This window comes from Manis javanica, chromosome 9, assembly GCF_040802235.1.
Source record: "Manis javanica isolate MJ-LG chromosome 9, MJ_LKY, whole genome shotgun sequence".
NCBI classification, from domain to species: domain Eukaryota; kingdom Metazoa; phylum Chordata; class Mammalia; order Pholidota; family Manidae; genus Manis; species Manis javanica.
The window spans coordinates 9,738,594-9,763,196 of record NC_133164.1 but is presented as its reverse complement, the minus strand read 5'-3'; the positions used below and the strand labels follow the sequence as shown (position 1 = coordinate 9,763,196).

The window sequence follows — 24,603 nt, the reverse complement described above, 5'->3', positions numbered from 1 at the left end:
TATCTGAACAAGTGGCACCAGTCCAGCCCATTGCAGTAAGAATGAATTAAGGTTAGCTGGCCATTTCTGAAAGCTGAGATGACAGTATGAATGGCAGGTGATGTCAAGAAGTTGGGTGGTAGGATGTATTTGTTGGAGTACTTTTTACCTTTTCAATTTTTATGAATCACTGCTTATATGGATTTGACATAATTAAATTTTACTTAAGTGTGTGAGATGTCTTTTTGCCTACCTGTCTTTTTGAAATTTGACTTTTCAGAATAATGAATTCTACTTAAAGTTTTAGATCTTTTAAAATCTTTAGAATTTTAAGGTCCTATAAAATGTAAAATTCTGACTGCAGTAGTTAATGCTATGGATTTTATGTAGAAATTCCTGTGTTCTCTGAAATGTGAGGCCTGCATTAAAGGATGACATTTTTATTAAAAATCCCATATCTCAAGATGTTTTCTTTCTCACAAGTGGACTTTTTTACATAGTTGTGGTAAACAAAGCATTTAAAAATTTTTTCATTTTGACATTAATACTGTTAAAGTGAACTTTAGGTATTTTGTTTGAGAAACACTATTAAAAATAAAAATACCTCATGGTAGAGTTTGATTTTAATAGTTGTGTTTCCATTTTTAGATGAACACATTTCTGATCAGAAAAGTGGCCTGCAAATTAATTTTCAACCTGGCTTGATATTGAAGAGCTCCTAAAATGAACTAAAATAATTGCAAACTACAGATTGACTAATGTAATAACCAGAAAATTCTTTTATGAATTGTTAATTTCTTATTGCTAATTTGTATGATACTTATAAATAGGCACAAAATCAGAACAGTAAGACCTTTCTATTTTTCTAATATAAGAACCCTGTGCTTCTGTGCTGTGTTATGTATAAAAGTTAGCTATTCAGGGTGTCAAACTTAGAAACCACAGAAAAATAGAGAAAAAAACAAATCTTGCCTAATCCTCTACTGTCCCAGATGTTCACATTTTGATATCTTTCCTTATAAATTTTTTATGCTTGTTTTTGCTACATTTTTGTTTATCTTGAATAGGTCTTTTCTGTGTTAGTGAAATGTAGGGAAAAAATCTGAAATAGCTTTATTCTAATCTTGACTTACTTGAAAAAAATCTTAAATCACATACTTTATATTAAAACCTGAACCATTGTAAAATTTTAAAAGGTGTTCTGGGAACTCTGTTATGAAATATTTCAAATTTTTCTAGGATGAATTCCTTGATTCATAGGTAGATAGGTAGACATATATCAGTGTAAATTGTGTTTTGTTTGCTTTTAGCTGATTACATATGGTTCTGATAGAACTGAAGCGTTGAAGAGAATGGAAGATGCCCTGGATAATTATGTTATTCGAGGTAACAACACATGCTTGGCATGCTATTATTATATTATATGTGGTGTCCAGTCTAGAAAATAGTTTATAGATTCACTAATTAGAGAAATTGATAGAACATTTGCTGACTATGTGTTTTAATAGAAATAAAAGCTTGAATAATTAAACTAACATGCTAATTATTTCATTTTCTTTCACAGTCCTGTATTTTACTTACACATCTTAAATTAAGTTATTTAATTAAACTTATATAACTTGTGACCTTTCCTAAATGAGCATTTAGTATTTTATAGATATATATTATGGAAAATGGTTCTTCATTCTGAAGTCTTTTATTGACCAATTCAGTTTGACAGCAGATTTGCTATATTCCTCTTTTTTCTTGAACTATGAAACTTGAAAATGTATGGAGATGTAAACTATAGTAGTGACATACATTTGACTAATTCAAGAGCCAAGAGAATAGCTCTTTGCTTCTATGAATTAGAGCAAATTATACAATATTTTCTAGCAAATGCAATTTTGTTATCTCATATACATACAGGGTAGTTATTATGCCTAACAAAGTAAGATCCTACAAGCCTTTAGGGTGTGTAGTGACAGTTGAATTAGAAGCAGCCATTATATTTAAATAATTAAAGCAAAGTTATCCCCCTTAAGGAGTAAATTACATTATAAATCTTACTAGCAAGTTTTCATTAGTAACAAGATCATTTTACTTTTGCCAACATAAATTATCAAATGGACTGTAATATCAAATTAAAGTGTAAAATATAAGTTCATTTTGAATTATGAATAGTGTGGATCTGAGGATAGGCAGGACTGGCCTGTAGAGTTTTACTCTTTTCTCATGGCTTGCTAAATATGACAGTGAAGCTAGGATTCTAGATTTTGGAGGTTTAAGGGGCAGAATGGTGGTGGAGTGTGGCTGCACAGTCCCCGTCAAGCCCATAGGGAACTTTCATGCGATTACAAAAGGCCTCCCTTCAAGTGGACACAGCCTGTAGGTCACAAGGCTTGGCAGGTGGACTGTAACTTTGTGTGAATTAGAAGAAATACTCTGTTCTCTGGGTGCATCGAGCCTTGAGACAGGGAGTTCAGCTTAGCAATGGAGCGTGTCAAGCCCCTACTTTGCCCCCTTGACCTTTGTGCAGTGAATGGTTTGTACAACTGTACTGTGGTAGCCCAGGACAGTTGAGTGACTGTTTTACACATCTGCCTTTCCCTGTTCATTTTCTTCTAGTGGTAAGTCAGTCATATAGTCCTCAGTTTTACTCTTGTTTTTCTTTCAACTTTTCTCTTGTTAGATCAGGAGAAATTTCTTCCCTTCCTTCCCTTTTGCTATTACTTATCACTCTCTTTTCTTCCTGTTTGTTAACTAAGCAGTGACAATGATTGTGTCTAATCTTATGTCTAATCTAATCTTACCTCGATCAACCAAAGCAAAGCTGCAAGCCGTCAAGTGAACCTAGATGTAATACAAAAATCAGTAAGTCAGTGTCCAAAACATCTAAAAATTTGAAAAATCCCTTTCACATTCTTGCTGACTCATTCTTGAGTTGCTTTTCAGCCTTAATTGTGTAATATTTACTGGTATTGTAACTCTGCCATGTTCCAACATCAGCAGCAGATATATATTTTCTCTATACATTGGTTAAATAGGCCTTGAAGGGTTCATTTTCTTACAGAAATAATATTGTTCCCCAAATTACTTCAGGGCATGTTTGGAACACATATCTAATTTTGGTGTGCATATGTGTATGTTAAACTACACATACATAGACACAAACCAGGTTCTTGGCAAGATTATTTCTGGAGGTCTTTAAAATATTTTTAAGAGTTTTCTGTAGATTTCTTCCCTCCATCCCCACCATCTTTGCATATTTCAGTGTGAATATTATTAGATTTTGGTTAAGTTTTGCTCTAGTGAGCTTGATGGTAAATTCATGAATTTGAGGTACTTAAGAACATTTTGTCAAACCACATCTCTAGTAAACTTGGTATAACAATGTAATGGCACATGGGCAGTTTGTCAAAATTTTACATTAGCATTGTGTTCTACTTTGTCTAGCTTCTGAAAGGAACACTCTTTCATATTTATGGACTGCTATTCTTTGATGTTGTATATTTAAGTGAATGTTTCCTACCAATTTATTTACTTCATTTACTATACTTTATACATAGGCTCAGCAGTTAGTACATTTTTAAATTAAGTGATGTAAATACTAAATAGGCTTGCTGTCATTCTCCTAACTATAATTACATGTATCACATGTAAAACAAAATGTATTTTATTGTGCAGATAGATTTTTCCAGGCTTAGTCTTTCTGCCTTTGCACTGTGATATGAGAAGGAAATCAGGCCTGGGTTCATATCCTGTCCTGACACCATTTAGTGAGTTTTGTCAAATTACTGTCTCTCTGAATCTCATACTCCACATTTACAAAATGGAGCCTTAGTAGCTGCCTTAGAAGTGAGTAGTGAGGATTAAATGAGGTGACCTGTGCCAGAGGCCCTGGCACAGTCCTGGGTCAAGCTCATAAACTTTAGTTCCCGTCTTCCTTTCTCGCTCTCTCGCTACAGTTACAGACCATATATTTTAAAATCATGTATCATAAACTACTACCAGGCGTTGGTGATAAGTGAAATTTGTTAAACCATTGATGAACAATATTGAAAAGCCACTTTAGGTTATTCCCAGTACTGTGTGCTGGGTTATATGTTTTCACTGCACCCTGTTCTGCTTCAGAGCATTTATCATCACTGTAATTAAAGTGTTAATTAGGTAATTAATTGCTAAATATTGGATCATTCCATAAGAATATTAGGTATGCGGAGGCAGTGATGGTGTTTGTCTTATTTACTTGGATGTTACTGGTGCTCAGCAGTGCGTGATACATGGTAGCTGATTAAGTGTTTGTTGAATGAATTAATGAATGATGGAGTGATACTATTCCTATTTCAAGGAATTTCTCTTAAGCTTGGTATGAAAAATACAGAAAGATAAGGGCAGTACAAATTAGTAAGTGCTGTAATAGCAGTGTGAAAAAATTTAGTGGGAATTCAGATGTGGGGAGGGTAGCTTTCTCTTTTCACTTCTCCCTTTGGTTCTTTGAAAGTAATGTGAGTACTGCTTTAGGATTCATAGGTGACTTGAGAGTCCCTCACTTTGTGCTTATTTCAAACAGCTCCCCAGAGTGACAGCATTTTTAAAAGACTGGTATGTTACTGTATAGACGAAATAAAGGGGACAGGCACTCAGGTGTCTTTGGAGTGTGACTTGCTACTGTCTTTTGGGGAAATACTCTGTCATTCAGCAGTTCAATTTTCAGGAACCTATCCTCTAGCCTTAAAAGACTGAATTGTGAGATGATATTCACAAAGACATTTACAACAGCATTGTTGATAGTAGCCAAAACCGACCAACCACAGTGTCCACCAAATGGAAGAATGATTGAATAAATGCGTGTCTTTACTGTGACTTGAAAGCATATCCATGTGTATTGTTAAATCAGAAAAGCAGTTTGCAGAGTAATGTGTAGTGCAGTCTCATATTAGTTAAGCCACCTTCTCATTCAGAAATATTCACAGTTGTGTTTGGATGAGCACAGAGAAAAATGTGGCTATATATATAATTACATATATATATATATGTATACACACACATACTTATTTTATATGTATATGAATTTTTTAAAAGCTCAAAAGATATGTCAGAGATGGGTTTTTCTTGATGCATTGCTTCCAGACCATTACTTTAGGCATTTTCAAGCCAGAGACAAATGGAATGAATGGTACATTGTATACCTTTACATTTTTCACCTAGATGGTCAAGCTTTTCTACATTTGCTTTTTTCCTCCGTCTTTTCTTTTCTCTGCCTTTTCTTCCTCCCCACTCTTCCTCCTCCCTTCCTTGCTCCCTTCTCCCTCTGCTTTTTTCTGAACAATTGGAAAGAAAGTTGCAGACATCGTGACACACCACTCCGTAATACTTCAGCATGGGTCTCAAGGGCAAGATCATGTTCCCACCGAAGCACAACACCGTGATCACAGGAAATTACCAGGAATCTCTCGGTGTCATCTAATGTACTGCCCATATTCAGGTTTCCCCAGTTGTGCCCCAAAGTGTCTTTTGTATTTGTTTTCTTAACCCCTCTGGTCCAGTCAGAGGTGATATGTTGTTCATGGTTGTGTCTCATTACCTTGTTCTCTTTGTATTTCCTCTCATTAACTTGCCAGAAGAATCTAGGGCAGTTGATTTACAGAATGCTTCGTATTCTAGCTTGGAAGTTTCATTACTGGTCCAGTGGAAAACCCAAAGGAAATGAACAACAAACATGGGGTTGCAGTTAGAAAATGATTTATTTTGGGTGGTGATTTTGAACCTGATGCAATTACTGAACATTAGGTGGTTTCTAAGTCTGACTATGGGACTAGATGTGTAGTAGAAGAATAGGTTATTTGAAATGAGATACTAATAACCGAGTGGTAAGGATGTTGCATGAGTCATTGAGTCATCCACACAGGGTGATGTAAGTTAGGATCAAAAGGAACATCGTAAGTCAGGTAACATAAATTCTGCAGTGCATATTGGGTTGAGACAGGATGTTGATAGATGACAGGTTTCTCCAAGGATTAGAAGTGGTATTGTTCTGGAAGTGATCATGGATCACTGGGAGGAATGTGAGGGTTGCTGGAGAAGTGAGGTCCTTGAAGGCACTGAGATTTTGGTGAGGCAAGGAGGTGAGTGGAATGTTCCATGAAGATACTGAACCTACAGTAGATCTGCCTGACCATAGAGCAGCCGTCTCAGAAGACATTGTGGAATGGCTTGGAAAAGAGGGAAGAGGTGTCCTGGAGAAGCGGGGTGGTTCGGTCAGCTGAGGTTCTGAGGGTGAGGGATGGCCAGAGAAGCCTGTGCTTCCAGCGGTGAATGCGGCGTTCCTGAAGAACCCGTAAGAAGGCAAGCACTTAGGCCTCAGAGAGAAGTGGCCTCAAAGGTATTCCACTTACTTTGGCCCTGCTGTCCCAGGCTGTTGCTGTCTGTATTGTGGACTAGCCAGTAGCTTCCCGAATGGGTTCTTTATAAATACCGTTTACCTGCACCAGTCCATTCTTCAGTACGGACAGAATAAACTTTTTAGAGTACAAACCCAGTTAATACTTCCTTCTTAAGATTCTTCAGTGTCTTTCCATTGCCTTTGTGTGGACTCTGTGGTCTCATTTGCAGCACTTTCTCTCATGCCTTCTTTTTTCCTACTTCACTGTTTTTATTTTCTGGGATGTGCCATCCTCTCTTCACTTGAGGACCTTTGTAGTTAGGTTATAGTGTAAGCGTTTATAACAAAGAAAATTAAAAAATGTGGTGACCTAAGAAAGATAGTTTCATTTCTCTTCCATGTGATAGTCTGGAAAGGAGGGTTGTCAAGGGCCAGTAGGGTGACTCTTGCATTCACAGCAGATGGGTTTCATTTTGGGGCCCACAGTGGTTGGTTTCATGCGCATTGTCACGCCTCAGCTGGAAGGTGGCAGGGGAAGTTCATGTCCGTTTTGTTTCAGGGCATAATCTAGAAAGCTGCCTTTATTGCTGCTACCATCTTATTGGTGTTTTGTCACACAGTCATATCTAGCTGCTAGGAAGATGTAGTTGATGCCAAGGTGGCCATATACCTAGATAGAAAGTTGCATTTCTCTTTTTACCAAGAGGGAAGGGAGAATAGATATTGGTGGATGACTAATTAAATAAGAATATGTACATGTATCTGCTCATTTTTGGAAACACATGTACAAGACCACAACTAATAAGATGGCAGATCTGCAGGAGGTGAAGGGAGGATCTGGTGGAAATGATTATGGGATGGGAAACAGTACCTGGGAGAGACTTCTTGGATTTTATATGTATAAACAAATATTAAACTCTAGTCAGTAGGTTTGTTTTTCCAAATTCATAGGGTAGCAGTTCTGAAACCAGTTTATGTATATTCTGGGTTAAGGAAATAAATGCATGTATTGTGGATAAGGGGAAGTAAGTTTCTTACTGTTAGAGAAAGGAGTAACAGATGTGGGGATGGGCAAGGGTAGAATGAACCCTATGGTGTTGGATTGAAATCTAAGCTATCAGTGTGAACTCATGGTTTTTAGCATAGATTGAGAAATAAGTGTCATTGTGCCTTTGTGTGTTTGTGTACATGCATGGGTGCATGTACATACGTGCACATATTCTGTAGCTCAGGTTTCCTGATTTTTAGTACTATTGGCATCTCAGGGTAGACAATTCTTTGTTGGGGAGAGCAGTCCTGTACAATGTAGGACGTTAACATGCTTCACCTCTACCCACTAAATGGCACCAGCATCTTGGTTGTGACAACCAAATATTTCCAGAGATTGCTGTATGTCCCCTGGGGGGCAAATTGCCTCAGTTGAGAACCACTGCCCTGCTGAGCAGTCACAGAAGCGTTGGCACTCAGCAACGAGCACACCAAACATTCAGATCTCGTGTTCTAAATACCATTCTCCCGTAAATGGAACCAGTACTCCTTGATGAAATGGCTGATTTCAGGAACAGCGTAAGATGAGCCTGAAACATCTTGTATAACTAACTCAGTCATGAAGTGCTCAAAAAAATGGTAAGTCAAAAGACACAGGAGACGACTTTAAGAGGTTCCCAATAGCCAGTCTGGGAAAACTTCAGCTACAAAATAAATAATGCTAGTGATTGATTAAGATCCATGGAATAAAATAAGAGTCTATATGAGTTCCAAAGTGGCATAAATAGATACAAAAGGTAAATGAGGGAAGAGGCACAGCTCTTCCTTACGTAGATTTTTAACTAATAAATGTAGAAAAATCCCAAGTGGCAAACCAAACTGTTTAGGTAAGACTCATCAAAGATGGGCGCTAAAATTAGTGGGTAGAAATTTGAGAAACAGGGATTTGTGTAGTTTCATTGTTTCCCCAGGCAATACTAATTAACTATAATGGGAAAAAACAGTACCTTTAAAATGGACCAACCTGGCAGCTTACCCATGTGATCAAAATTAACATCGTTGGTAATGAGGCAAATCAATATCATGCATCTCTTGGTATCATGCACTGAAGGGAGCACATCTTTTCTATGATATTCTTGCCAAAAATGTATAACCTGAATATATTCATGAGGAAACATCAGACAAACCAAATTGACTGAGAGTGTACACAACAAATGGCTGTACTCTTCAAAAGTGCGTCATGCTCCAGAAACACAAAGAAGAGTGGATCACCGTATCTAGCTCAAAGGAAACTAAGGACACATGACAGCTACATGCAGCGTGTGATCCTGGATTAATTCCTGAACCTGAAAATGATGATTTTCTTTTGTAGTAAAGGTTGTAAATGGAACAGTTGGTGAAATTTAAATTAGATCTGTAGGTTAGACTGTGATACTGTTATCAAAGTTAATTTTCAGGTTTGGTCATTGTACTGTGATGACACAAGAGACTTTTCTTGATTTTAAGAAATAGACACTGAAGTATTTAGAGGCAAAGTGTATCTTGTCTGCAACTTACCTTCACTTATCTAAGAAAAAAAATTATGTGTGTGTGTAACCGTAAAGAGAGAGAGAGAGAGAGAAAACAAATGATAAATAAATGTGGTAAGACATTAACTTTTGGAGAATCTGGGTAAAGGATATGCAAGAATGCTTGGTACTATTTTTGTGAATTTATTGTTCTGAAATTATTCCAAAATAAAAAATTTTGAAAATAGGTGAAGAGGAACTTCCCTCCACCCCCACACTAACATTTAAGGAATGAAATGGGCGCTTTTGTGATTTGTGCTGCTTTTTTATCCATCCGACTAATTCCGAAGGAGAGAGGGGTGGGTGAAACAATTAATTTTATGAAGGACAGAAAGGGAAGAACTACATAGTTGTTCAAAATGACTTTTTTTTCCCCTGAGCTGATTTTGAGCTTTTGTTCAGATTAAAGAATCTTTTGAGCAAAAATGTAATTTGGTTGAAGTTAATTTCTGAGCCCCCATGAAATGAGCAGTGGCTTCTGGCCCCTGTTTGATCCTGGCAGTGTGCGCAGCTAATGTCTGGCCAGTGTTTGGGAAGCAGCAGGTAGTCAGGAGAAAGCTGCTCCGCGGGGTCCTCTCCCAGTCGTGATTTCCCATACATATGGCACCTCGTGACCTTTGGCAGAGGGCATCTTCAAGTCCCAGTCTAAAACTCAGAGTCATAATTTTTATGACTATGTGATTAATATTATTGTTAAAGTTATAAACGAAGTCTCGGTGAGCCTGTAATTGCCGCTTCTTTGAACAAAGATCAGGTTCAGTAGTTTTGTCTTTCCTGGAATGGGGAGGAAGTAAACTACGTACAAAATAGTAACTTTCACATGTGTAGGATATCTTAGAACAGTTCAATAATTTTTTCCCCATTTATGTGCTCTTTTGAGCTTTTAGGTATAAATTATTTTTTGATTATTTTCATTTGACTTTACAATGAATGAATGCTTGGTCATTCTGGGGGCCGTTGGTTGAGGCACCTTGATTTTGGTTGTCTGCCATTTGCCATTGCTTCACTTTACAGTCCTTAGGAAAGGAAAACAGTGATTTGATATTGCATAGTAACATGTAATATTTTATTCAGAGAATATTAAAGAGAAAATGCCTTTGTGTATTCATTTTATCCCTGAAACATCATTTAGCAAGAAAAAAGTCTATATTTTCATGCTCTATTTACTATTCAAGCTGAAAGATTTTTTAAAGTCCATCCTTCATTTGTGTGCTTGAGTGGCTCTGTTCTTGATATGCAAAATGTAAATTAATGTTTGCTTATAATTCCTTTCAGCTACATTTTCTAAAACAAGCACCTCTTTTTCAACCTCAAGTATGGAATTAAAATGCAACATATCATTTATCCTGTAAAACTGCAGACATTTTAATTTTTTGGATGTCATCAGTCATGAATTGATCACTGGTATCAGAAAATAATCTGATTTTTTCCAAACTATCATTATTTCTGAAAGCTGTGTCATTTTTTATTTAAGTCAGAGTCTGATGCCTGCTATTTTGACATTGGCCACACAGAGAGCAAGAAAATTTATACCAGCACTAAGCTGTAACAGGAAAGCCAGGAGAGTTAAATATAAAATATGAAGTATATAAAATGAACAGTATTATTTTTATTTGACTGGAAGAGGAAGGGACAAAAACCCTGAGAGTTAGGGTGCCTCTCTACATTACTACTTATGCAAAAAAGCTTGGAAATTGAAACATTCTGAATTGTTAATTTGTATCTAACACTTTTTTTCAGAAATAAAATTACAGCTATACTTTGATTTTCTAACTTTCATCCTTTCCAGTTCCTTTTTTAAGATACTGTTTTTTCCAAAACAGCAGTTATTATATATGAATAATTGTTTATTGCTCATTTTGTTTTGAATTTTTGTTTCCCACTCTGTTTTGGATTCCTTCATGTGGATTGCCACTCCCGTGACTTTATATTTCAGTATATATGCATTTTAATTGGCCTGCACTCTGAACTCTGATCATTTAGACATTATCAGTCAGCCTCCTCCTACAGGCATCTCAAATTTAACCTCAAAATGTATCAGACTTTTCATCTCAATCTGCTGCTTTTCTGTAAATGGCATCTTCTATCACATTGCAGAAACGGAAGTTCAGATGTTGTGCTCGACTCAACTTCCCCATTCTTGAATCCAGTCCTATCTGTCTGCCAAGTCTCTTTCAAGTCCAGCCTCATTTCTCTATCTGTGTTGTCCACACCCCAGCTTTGGTCTGCAGCCTGGCCATTTTCCCAGGAGAAAATGTCATACGTGTATCTTAGTGTATACATACGGGGAGAAGGGCATACTTTTCAATATAACTTCTTATCTCTGAGCCAACCAATGTTAATAACTTAAAATTTTGCATAAATATAATCATACTATGTGCATTATTTTTGGTCTTTTTTAATTCAGCATGATTATTTTGAGATACGTGCTTGTGTGTATTAGTGACTCATTTCTATTTATTGCTGAATAGAATTTCATTTTATGGACAAACCACATTGTGTTAACCCATTCACCTGTTGATGGACATTTATATTGTTTTTGACTGTTGCAAATAAAGCTAATAACCTTTGTGTTTAAGTGTTTGTGTAGATATATGTTTTTATTTAGCTTGGGTAAGTAAATATTTAGGAGTAATTTGTCTGAATTATATGTGCAAGTGTATGTTCAGCTTTTTAAGAAACTGTCAAGTAGTTCCACAGTGTTTGTACCAGTTTATATTCCCTTCACAGGTATGACAGTTCCATTTGCTCCACGTCGTCATCAACACTTGGTATTATCTGTATTTTAACCTTTAGACACTTAAATTGGTATTTGGGGTGTTGATTGAGAAAAGAGGCAGAGCTAATGTCAAACAAAAGCATCTATTTGGTGTCTTAGAATTGAAATTCAGAGACCACAGATTCAGGTAGCAGCCCAAACTGTATCTCACTAGGGAACAAGACTGAGGGGCTTTTGAAGACAAAATGAAATGCTTGTATATATTGTTTGCCAAGAATTTGATTGGTGTTGGTGGCAAAAAACTAATCTTGGCTGAATAGGATTGGAATTGATATAACCAAAAGACTGGGAACCTTAGAACCTCTGAAATTGGTTGGCAGGACTGTCACTAAGCACGTGGCAGGTGTTCGGGCAGAGTCTTGGGATATTTGCAGTTTGGCCCCGTTCAAAGCATGTGGATCCATCCAGTGCAGATGTGCCTTTGGCCCAAACTCATAATGGTCTCTCGGCTCCATTCAAAAATGCCTGGCCTGCATTTCATTTTACTGTTCACAGGGGGTGAGTCATCATATTTCTTTGATGATAATGATGTTGAACATCTTTTCATTTGTATACCTTCTTTTGAGAAATGTGTGTTCAGGTATTTTGCCCATTTTTGTTTAACTTGGCTTGTCATCTTATTTTTGTGTTACAAGTATTCTATATTCCAGATACAAGTTCTTTGTCTGACATGTGTTGTGAAATATGTTCTCTCACTATATGGCTTGCCATTTCATTTTCTTAACTGTGTTCCTTTGAGGAGTAGACTTTTAAATATTGGTGAAGTAAAATTTGTTGGTTTTCTTCCGGTTCATGGTTTTTGTGTACTATGTAAGAATTTGTTGCCTGTGTCAAGTTATCATATTTTTCTCCTATATTTTCTGTAAGTCTTACAGGTTTAGGTTTTTCATTTAGATTTGTGATACAATTTGAGTTAATTTTTTTGTATGTGGTGTGAGTTAGGGTTGAGGTTCATTTTCTTTTTTTCCCAAATGGGTATCTAGTTGGTCTAGTACTACTTATTAAAAAGGCATTTATTTTCCCTGTTAAATTGATTTGACAATCACAAGCTCAAGTTTACATTAGCATTTTATTACTACCTCAAATTTGGACATTTTTTTGTTACTTGAAGTCAAGGAGGTGAGTAATCTTGCATGGTTCTTACAGGCCATAGCACACAGGTGACCATTTTCTCCAAATAATGAGAGTTAGATATTTAACTGGCTCATTGTTCTCTAATTCAGTCCTATATGATTTTATTTTTAGGTGTTACACATAATATTGCATTACTTCGAGAGGTGATAATCAACTCACGCTTTATAAAAGGAGACATCAACACTAAATTTCTTTCTGATGTGTATCCTGATGGCTTTAAAGGTTTGTATGCATTGAGGTATTTTAGTGTGCCAAAGTTATCATTATACTTTAATGTGTTATATTTTCTATTCTGAAATGAAGGCTTTTGGCCTATTCTGTATGTGATTTATTAACATATTTAGAGTGTCCTATGCTTTTGATATTCATGAGTTTGAGTATTCTTATGAGGGACTTGTGAATGTGTAATAATCTATAATTTTGTTGTGTGAGGAATTCAACTGAAATATTGTGGGGGTCTAGTTTTGAAGGAAAACATGTAGGTAGAACATTAGCCTACCTAATTTTCTGGTTTTGAAAGTCAATTCAGATTTATATCCCCTGCTGATATGGGTATATACAGGAACTCTTCTTTAATGATTAAAATTATATCTTTATGAAAATTAGCACTGAAAATTTCAGAATACATGAAGCTCTTCCTACTAATGAAAATGCAGATGGCTAACAAGATGATCATTTTTATTCTGAAAAATGTTTTGAATAACATAGGAGTAGGATGTGAAGTTAGCACTGCAAGATTGTCAGTAAATGTTTCCAGCAGTAGAAAAATTGTTCATCAGGTGAAAGATAGAGAAAAACCTTTAGTGAACATTGAAAACATGGTTAATCTGTGATGTAAAGAAACCAACAGGACCTGACATGGACTTAATAGAAGTATTATTCAGGCAAAAGCCAGAAACCTCTTTATATATTTCCAAAGAATTTGGGGTATATGAAGATTGGATAGTCTCTCATAAATTTTAAGTGTTCTTTATATCCAGTTAAAGTGTTCCAGTATATAAAATGACTCATTCATATTAGGAGGTGTATATAGATTCAGGTTATCTTGAGCTATTGAATACATTTATGAAGCAGTTTCTTACCTTAGAATTTAACAATATGAAGTTTTCTTAAGACTAACTGGAGATTACTGATTTGATTGTTCTTTCAAAACTTCAGTGTTATAGGATTTCATCATTAGTACCAAGGGAAATGACAAATTTTTTATTTGAGATTTTAAAGACTTAAAAATGAATCATGGTTCTTTTTCCTGAACTTCTGAATTTTTAAAAATGTAAAACAAAGAACAACCTTAACATGATTGCAGTTTTACACTTGTGTGATTATTTTATTACTATCTCTTGGTTTCATGAAGGCAGGAACCACTTCTATCATTGCTTTTTATTGTGTTCTTGGTACCAAAAACATAGTAGACACTACGTAAATATTTGTTGAATTAATGAAAAGAATCTTATCCATAGTATTGATGAGCAGGATTTCCTTGGATATTTATAATTAACTGTACACGTATCCAGATTACCATTTTGTTCTATTTTGATCTTAATGTTTTAGCCTCTTGTCCTCTCTAAAGTTTTAATTGAAGGTAGTAAGTTGTGCAGTGGACTCAGGATTTCCATATGCTTTTATGTCTGCCTGGCTAATGTGTCTGTGAAGGTGATGTGTCCTGAAACAGCAGGCAGAAGGAGACAACAGGTGAAAACTTCGGGGAACCTTTATGATACTATATCCTGTTACCATGGAGAAGAAAGTGAAGCATTTAAAATTTCTAATTGTAGCTGATTACTATGTGCAGGATATTTAGCAGCAATAGAAAGTGTTCCACATTCTCAAGAGAACCCAGAAATTTAGTTAAAACCTAGCATTGTAATTTTCTCTGATAAACTTACTATATTTTAATTTCTTTTTTGATAGAAATTATCAGCATAGACACTGTAATTTTATTTCTTAATGTTTATGCAAGATAGGAGCACGGTTTTTTAAGATGTTTTAAGTTGTTAGAAAGACCATTAGCAATTATTTAATCTCAGCTTTCGTTTTACATGTGAGAAAACTAAAGCCCAGAGAGATTGATAAGGCTACATGACCATAATATAATAAAGGCAGAAATTGAATGTAAGAGTCTTTAGCTCCTGTGTCAGTACTCATTCAGTTGTGTTATGATTCAAATTCATAACTCAAAAAATTTTCAGAGTATGCTATATGTTGTATAGTGCCTGTAAGGAATTAAAAAAATCTGCGTCTGTATTTGCCATTCTTAATGTGTACCTCTTAATTTTATTTCCTCATACTATTTTCATGTTAATTCTTCTGGGAATGGCTACTATCTCTTGTTCTTCAGTTCCTTTGTTTCTCCTTTCCTATTTTCCCCCAGAGCAGGTCTTAGATTTGGTAAAATGGTATCACCGTTGACTGTTCGATACATGTACCTGAGGAGACAGCAGGAAGTAGCAACTGAGGTCACTCCCGGGTCTTCTCCATATGCTTTAGGCTGGGTCATTTTGCCCCTTCGGGATTACTTGTCTGCTTCCCATATGTCCAGCTATCCTAGGTGCTGTTCATAGGCAAGTGCCTGTTTTTACGACTGCATTAAAATTTTCTATTATATATGTTTAACATCCCAAATTTATTTGTGGACTACAACAGTGTTAATAAAGATTCGTAGATTGAACCTTGAAACGACCGTGCCTAAAATTAAAAAAAAAATAGGATGCACAAGAATTTGTTCCTTGTGTCAACTTATTAGATTCTGATATTGAAAAACTTTGTCTTTGATTTTGAAAAATAAATACAAAATGGGGAAGAAGATATTTTGATTCTGGAGTAAAGGGGAAATGAGGGAGAAGAAATTTTAAGAACTGTAATTTCAATTGGCCTGTAATGAACAATTTGGACCTATTTCTCTGTTGCCTTGCTAGGCTTCAACTTCCAGCCCCATTTAAAGAAAACATCAGAATTTTCTTTCTCTTCTGAAAAGTTACAGATTTTTAATAAAAGTTTGATACACTCAAGAAGTATACCATTAATTATACCTCTCTTTTTTTCCTTTGCATTTAGTTAATTTTATACCTTTAAAAGAGGTATAATGTTTGGACTGTAGTGTTACCTTTGAAAAGTCAGCCGTTAAAGTCATTCAACAAATAATTGATGTGGGTGCTGTAGAAGAAAATGAAAAACTATTGATATGTTTTCACTGCTGTTACAGAGTTTGCATCATGAGAACATGTAAAGAACTAACTACATTGCAGGACAAAATAAATTAAGTGCTAAGTGAAGATATAAGCCAAGTGTCTCGAGACAAAAGCCAGTTCTGATTTAGGGAATCAAGGATGGCTTCAAGGTGAGGTAGTGTTCAGGCTCTTACAACACCTCTCCAAGGGCTCTCTCCGGGGCACTGGGGTCCGCTACTGCCTCAGGAGAGCTGTTGTGCTCATCTCTCCTTTTGATGTAATGTTGATAGTCAACTTCAAGAAAATCAGCCTTGAAGAAAGTTTTTACCACCAGAACATAGGCAAATGCTACACATTGGGGTATTTCTCCTTTGTCTACACCCCATTTGGTTGGTAAACATTCACCAGCAAACCACTGCCTAGTAACCCTTTGGCCTGACTGTTGAAAGCAAACAGGGCCATGAGTGTACAGAGGAAAAGCATTGCCCATCCAGGGAGGAAGACCTAGAATAATCCCTGAGGGCAGGTTTGCTGTACTCAGTTTTAGAACTGCCGACAGGGGAGGCAAATGACTGAGCTTAATGAAAAATAGTAAGAGCACTTAAGGACATTAAACTAGAGGAGAAAGACTTTAATGAACTAAAACCCACAATTTTAGAAATAGAACATCTCAACAAAGTGAAAGGTAAGATGGTCACTGCTAAGAACCGAATTAGTGACCCAAAGGAATAAATGGAAGAATCTCTAAATATTTAGCACCAAGGTAAAGAGAATGAAATCATATGAAATGATAAGATTCAAGGCATTTTACATGTACATAAGAAAATGCATAAACAAGGGAAGGTTAATTTAAAAACCTGTATAGGGGAGATTTATTTCACTCTTGAAGTGTAGTTGAAAAGACTGAATTTCAGAAAGAATCAATGAAAAAAAGATATATTGAGGACAAAAATCTTTTAAGGCTCTACAAAGAAAAAAAGTTATATACAAAGAATGTAGAATGAGATCATCTTCAGATTCTCTAAACTGGAAATTAGAAAATCTTAAAGTCTACTTCATAGGAAAGAACTTGACCCAAGAATACTATACCCAGCTAAGATGTCTGTCATTTGTTAATTGTGGAGAGATTTTTAAATAGCGATTTAGAAAATGCGTCATCACACACACACACACACACACACACACACACACACACACACACACACTTTTTGAGGATATTAGTAAACCTGTCAGCTGTCAGCATTGTTTACTATGACACTAGATTTAAAGGGAGTCACAAAGGATTAAAAATATTAATCATTGATTATCAATATTAAATCATTAAATTAGAAGAATACTGATACTTATTGAACCTATTAGGTCAAAGGTAGCAACCCAGGGAAACTAGTTTCAAAACAATTTCAAAAAGCCTAAGGGTTTTTAAACCATGAGTTTCACCTTATTCCATGTCTTCACTGGAGAGCACAGTAGAGATTTTAAGCTTTAATTGCTCTTGAACGTTTAAAGAGATGAGTTTGAAAAAATCTTAGAACTCCTCCTGGGCTAAGATTCTACCTCAAGTAGAAAAGACAAGGGACTTGCTGCCATTGAAGACTTGAGCTGCTGGGGTGTGTGAGGCTGTGTCTGTCCTGTGTATGAGGCCGGAGCTTCTATCTTTCTGCCTCCTCACTATTGGGATCCCAGAATTGCAGGATTATGTTTGTGCGTCCTTTCTGTCAGTGTCGGCAGAGGGGCAAAAAACAAGCGTCAGGTTACACGGCTCTTTCGGGTCATCTTCACACTAGACAAGGGGATGGGAAGAATCTGCGTGTATTTAAATACACGTCATGTCCCAAAGTTCTAGTTGCTTAGGATTCCTCAGTAAGCAAAAGAACTTGCTGCCCTCATGGGACCTAACATCCAGTGAGGGGGCAGCAGCTGCATTCTCAGCTCCTCACAGCACCTCCGCAGGGTTTGACAGGTGAGAACCTACTCTGAGGGTTCACTACATTAAAGTGATTTACAAGTTTGTATGTAGTCATAAATTTCTGAAAGGCAAGGAAATTATGAAAACAATAGAGGAAAATTGGATTCCCATATATTGAAATGTATTGCCAAGCCTCTGTTTCTAAATAGTATGATATGAAGCTGAAAGAAGGAATTGTTTGAAGGAACACAAAACAGAAAAATGTATAAATATATCAGTGTAATGGAATAGGGAACTGATAAATAGGAATTAGTATATGTGGGAATTTTTCCTCTTATTTTATACAAAATGTTAGACCCTTAATTTAAGCTAAATATGAAAATGAATTTCATATGGACCAGGACCAACTGGGCCAGGGATTTCAGCAAGGGCAAGATCAGGGAGCATCTTAATGGAGAAGAACATTCAGAGGAAGTCCAAAGTCAGAGCCAGGCAGACATGTAGGGGGCTTCGGGCCGTGGGGAACCCTGCGGGAGTCTGTGCCACTGTGGTCTGTGATCTAGTCTCATGCTAGAACTGTTATCATAAGAACAGTTATGATAGAATTTCTTGTACACTGCCAGTTTGGACCTGAATACTCTTTTCAACATGACTAGATACCCCAAGAATAGTCAGGATATAAAACTCTTTTATTTAATGAGTTGTAAGACGTCTAACTGCAGTCTGTATCCTTCACAATGGGTAATGTACAAGTGTAGGAAAGAACAAGTATTCAGTGTTACTTCAGATTGGATGTTGGATCAGTGAATGAAGGTCACAAAGAAACAGTCTGGTTCAGTATAAGAAGCAGCTAGTGATTAGAAGTCCTCAGAAGAGTTCATAAATTTCCTATTAGAGGAGTCCTGTAGATCCTAGCTAACCGTGTGTCAGGCATGCTGTAGAAGAGACATCTGTACTGCGTGAAGGCCAAAGTAGATGATCTTTGCAGCACTTCTCTCTTAAAATTACCAAATCATAGAAACAAATTTAAATTGTAGGAGGAGACAAGTCTTCAATATTATTAGACATTTATTGGGAATTTGTCATTGGTACAATTTGAGAATCTGCTCCAGTATCAGTAAAAGGATTGAAGCCAATGTTCATCAACCAGTTTGCCTGTGAGGTGTGATGAATGATGGTGAATCTTTCTTGGGAACCTCCTTTCTCAGTATTGTCTGAGAGAGTGCAGCCAACAATTTATGAGACCCGATGAAACGCTGATTCAGCATCTTGCAGTTGAAAGGATTCCCAAAATTTGTTGTCTTTTTCTCTGCTGATGATATATCATGTGCAGTTGTGTCTAGAGAAGTGTCTCCTTTGTGAACCACTGTAAGAAATACATGCTCCATCATGACTTAGTGTATACATAACACAAAAACTGGTATGTGGAGTGCTCACATAATTTGTCTTTCCGGTCATCATCCACTAAACTGCTGAGTGGTTTGTATTACACAATTTGATAGACATGAATCTAAAACAGTTGTATTCAAAGGATCTGTAGACCTGCAACATGAACATCATTCTAGAGCTTGTTAGAAATGCAAGATCTTGGGCTGCTCCCGAGACTTACTACCAGTTGGTCTCTGCAGGTGGGGGTATAGGCACCTCTCCTTTAACCCAGGTGTGATTCTGATGCACAGCCTGAGTGAGTTTGAAAAGCACCGGTCCTCTTCAGACTCCAGGAGCTTTTGTGGTTAAATCTATTGCTGCAGCACACCCTTCAGCACTATGGAGGTTGGGACACCAACCCGTGTGCCACTACAAATCCATGTAGGACTTTGGGCTCACTACAGTCTAACTACGAATAGCCTGCTGTTGACTGGAGGCCTCGCTGATAACATGAACAGTTGAGTAACACATATTTGTGTTATCTGCATTGTATACTGTGTTCTTACAACAAAGTAAGCAAAAAAAACAAAATGTTTCTTCAAAATGTGGTAAATGTCCAAAATATTTTCCAGTATATTTATTGAAAAAATCCACATGTAAGTGGACCTGTGTAGTTCAAATGTGCATTGTTCAAGGGTCAGGTGTATTTCCCATACTATAATTAAAATTTAGGAACTCTAAAAATATGTATTAATTCATTTTCAGAGTAACACTAATCCATTATATGTTGACATCAGAGCAGTGATGTCAAGAGAAACTTGTCATGTTTCTCTTGGATCAGGGAACCTCCATGATATGCTCCTGAAAAAATAAGAAATAAAAGCAAATCTTAACATTATTTTGAAAATAGTGTTGACTTTGCAGATCTCTGAAGGGCTCCTAAAGACCCCAGTAGTCCCCAGGCCATACTGAGACTGCTTGTAGGCTGTACGTTTCAAGAAGACAGGCCTGGTTTCTGTAAATCCTCATTTGTGGAGTTACAGAATCATAGGGGATATTTTCATCACTGCTTGTATTGGGGAAAATCAGGAACTTTTCAAAGCCTCTAATTGTGGGGTTTATTAGGCCACTGAGGGGTCTGTTAATAAATTCCCAGATTCCACACTCTGTTACAGTTTATGGAGCTTCTAGGTTTGTCTCAAAGAGGGATGGATAACTGCGGTTTTCCCTTCCCTTGGGTGTCATGAAACAGTGCACCTCTGAGTGGCATGAAGTGCCGCTCCACAGAAAAGCATGCTGCAGATCTGGAACGTGCTTATGTTCTAATTATGAATACTCTTGGTCTATTTTGAGTATTTTTTTAGACTCAATGTTCAAATTACTTCGTTTCTTTGGAGTGAATTTAAACAACTACCTGATTTTTTTTTTTGAATTGTGTAAGTGGCATCTTACTGCTTATGATCCCGCGCTCAAATTGCCCATACTATTCCTTGTAATAGCTATGCTATCTGTGCGCAGCACTGTGATAAATAGTGTTAGATTGTGGTGAGATTGCATGGTTCTCCAGAGACATGTGTTACCCTGTAGAATCTGGAGTATGGAGACCTGTCTTGAGGATTTGTGCAAATAGAACCGATGTCTCTGCTGTACAGCACTCAGCCGGATAAGGGAGTCTTCCCGGACCTTGTCAGGCTAGACTATTGCCCCAGGTCCAGTTACATTACGGTAGGAAGAATGAATTGAAGAGGGAGAGAGATTAGTTGGTTGGCTGGCTGGATTGATTGGGATTCAAACCCTGACTGCAAGAAAATCTCACTTTTATTTTCTTTTAATCCTTCACGCAAGAAAACATGGCCTAGCCAATGTCCTTGGCCAGCAGCTCCTCTTCTGCTTGCCCGTTATCCTCACTGTCCACAGAAGCAAACTGGGTGTGAGGAGCCTTCAGCTTTCCCTAGAGATCTCTGTGAAGACGGCCTTCTTATTTGTAATTATTTTGTTCTGTGCATCTATTTATTTTTCATAACTCCCCCCTCAAATTAGACAAAAAACTTCCCTTGAGCGGGGGTTTTATCTTATTTGAACAATTGTGCTGCCTCCCCTCCCCTGCTTACCCCAATGCCTGATAAGATACAAGCTCCATAGTAAATGCTTGATAAAATACTTGTTCAAATGACTAATAATTCTATAAGATAAAAGCATAGATGTTAACATTATTATGGAATTGATTGATTTCCCTCAGGACACAAGTTAACAGAGAATGAGAGAAACCAGTTATTGGCAACAGCATCAGCCTTGTTTGTGGCATCCCAATTGAGAGCACAACGTTTTCTCGAACATGAAAATTCAAGGTATGTTAGATCATTTAAAACAATAAACGAGCAGAAAAATACTGATAATTAATCTGCCTAGGAAATGAATGAAAAGATGAAAGGTCTGACTGACCTCAGCCTGCATCTTACGCGTGTTTAGAGAAGCATAATAAGGTCACACTGCTCAAAAGTGATACTGCTTCTGTTTTGTTCAAATGATTTTTCTTAATTCAGAAGAAAAAAGGATCTTGGCTCCTTTAATTTGGACATTATTGGAGGTAAGAAGATACTCTGAAACCTTAGGAGAAATCTGTTCAAGTAATTTGTATTTATTATTTCTGTTTTATTACTTTGTTAATCTTGAAAAGTTTTAAGTGCTATTACTAAAATTCAGGAATAAATTTGAGTAATTAAAAAAATATATGTGAAATTCATTTGTAAGATATAAGAAGGAATTAACACCAGGTTGAGTGAGTTACTTGTGAGCCCTAAGTGTGCCTTTTAGCTTCCTAGTGACCTAAGCAAAAAGGAAAACATGCTATATTCCAGGCAAATAAAAACAAATTCATGGCATTAATGCTTCTAAATGACAGAATTATTTACTATGAATGTCTGTGTAACTGCTAGAGTAAGCCTACTTTAGCAAGCAGAAGCCATTACTTGCTAGAGTGATGCTATTAAAATTGTGTTACTTCAACTTCTTTTCCTTTCTTTTTGCTTTTCCACAAACAAAAAGAAAAAAGAAAAAAAAAAAGCAGATGACTGAGCAGCTCTGAAGAGCCCAGATCAGAAACTCATGATTGCCCCTCAAGAATTAGGTAGAAGGAAAGCTGAATTATGTTTAACCTATAAATGGCCAATGTGGTTTTACTCAGAATATCTTGGAGTACCTTGAAGAGGGAGAGACATTAGTTGGTTGGCTGGCTGGATTGATTGGGATTCAAACCCTGACTGAAAGAAAATCTCACTTTTATTTTCTTTTAATCCTTCACGCAAGAAAACATGGCCTAGCCAATGTCCTTGGCCAGCAGCTCCTCTTCTGCTTGCCCGTTATCCTCACTGTCCCAGAAGCAAACTGGGTGTGAGGAGTGATGTTTCATTTGTTTCATTCTTAAGAGAAAATACAGGAAGGTTAATATAGGATCTTTTTGTAAGTTATGATTTGGTAGATACCCAGGGAGAGATGAGAGGTTGTAGAATATCAGCCCACTAATGAGTGACCAGAAGGAGACAGGAGAATGATTGGTAGAGCCATAAGTCTCCTTGGTCTTTCCCCTGATGTTGTTTTAGCCATGTGTGCCTATTTGAGTTAAAATTAAATAAAAAACTCAGTTTCTCAGTCACATTCAGTGTCAGTGTCAGTGGAGTCACTAGCCAGGTTTCCACTGCTCCATGGCCACCACTGCTCTGTCATGGGTGGCCTCTGTGTCAGGCAACAGAGAGCACCTTTCCGTCATCACCATTCTTCCGGCGAGCTCCGGTGGACAGTGCTGTTCTGGAGGCATGGATGTGTGCGGGAGATATCCTAGCTATTGTTTTTAAACTAGAATCCTACCTGGTATGACTATTTATTATCCTTTTACCTGGTTCCTTACCTTCAGATATTACTTGAACCTTGATTATTTGAGAAGTCCTGAGTGTAGCTAATGGTGAACTGGTTTGATCTTTAAGAAATGTATTCAAGTTGTTTTCAGAGAATGCTGACTTACCATTGGTAAGAATCTGAAGAAGGTTTAAAAAGGAAAAGAATAAAAATTACAGATGTTTGAAGACTTTAGTATTTTGATATATTCCCTTCCAAGCATATATATATGTATATTTATATATATATACATACATGTAGCAATATACCTTACATAGTCATACTAGGAATATAGTTTGAATTCTGTTTTCTTTAAACTTAATATTATATTGTATTTTTTCTCTTTATTCACTAGTCATTGAAAGTATATTTTTAATTTTTATTAGAGAATTTAAAACATGCAAAATAAACTTCCATAGATACCATCAGGAAAATTATAAAATATAGCAAATGGCAGCATGTATTTAGAGATATATATATATATATCCAACAAAGGACTTGAATCTATAATGTATAAATAATTCTCATAACTTAAAAATAAGTCAGACAACCCAGTTAAAAAAAAAGCTTGGCATAGATTCTTTATCAAAGAAGTTATATGAATGAAAATAAGTTTATGAAAAGATGTTTGACATTATCAATCATTAGGGAAATACACATTAAAATTACAATGTTACACTACTACACAACCACTGGTATAATGTATATGAAGTGATGAGTTTATGAGTGGGGATGCTATATCCATACAATGGAATACTATTCAGCAATAAAAAAGAATGAAGTACTGATACATGTATCAAAATGCATAAATTTAAAAAGAAAATCATGCAAAGACTATTTAATATATGGCTTCTTTCATTTGAAATTTCTAGGAAAGGCAAAAAGTATAAAGATGGGTCAGTGGTTGCCTAGTGTTGATGTCACAGAATGACATCTTTATACATTCTATGCTCAAATCATAAACCAATAATAATTTTAAATGCATTAGTCTCTCCAATCATATAAAAAACAAAATGTGGAGTTATAAGCTATTGCTATAATAATACTAGCTTTTCTAATTGTCCCTGGGGTATTTGTTTTTTTCATGTGGCTTCTTGGTGCTGTCTAGTATCCTTTCATTTCAACCTGCAAGCCTGCCTTTAGCATTTCTTGCAGAGCAGCTCTTGTGGTCACAGACTCCCTCAGCTTCTGTTCATCTGGGACTGTTTTAATGTCTTCCTTATTTTTGAAGGACTGTTTTGTTAGATTTATGATTCTTGGTTGACAGTTCTTTTTCTTTTACTGCTTTGAATATATCAACCTTCTGTATCTCGCTTCCAAAGATGCTGATGAGAAATATGATAATCTTATTGAGAATTCCTTGAATGTGATGATTTGCTTTCTCTTGCTATTGTCAAGATTCTTTGTCTTTTTAAAGTTTGATTATAATGTATCTTGGTCAGGGTCTGAGTTCATCTTAC

General features: G+C 36.4%; 1 protein-coding gene across 8 annotated transcripts in view; it reads left to right on the top strand.

The window, feature by feature from the left end:
- The window catches only part of PCCA (propionyl-CoA carboxylase subunit alpha), a 357,794-nt gene that overhangs the window by 176,960 nt on the left and 156,231 nt on the right, over positions 1–24,603 (top strand). For all 8 annotated transcript variants that reach the window (XM_073212398.1, XM_073212399.1, XM_037024801.2 and 5 more), the window contains 3 exons: positions 1,290–1,365; positions 12,923–13,033; positions 21,492–21,600. In XM_073212398.1, coding sequence (XP_073068499.1) covers positions 1,290–1,365; positions 12,923–13,033; positions 21,492–21,600 — 296 coding nt within the window. The remainder of the gene's footprint in view (positions 1–1,289; positions 1,366–12,922; positions 13,034–21,491; positions 21,601–24,603) is intronic.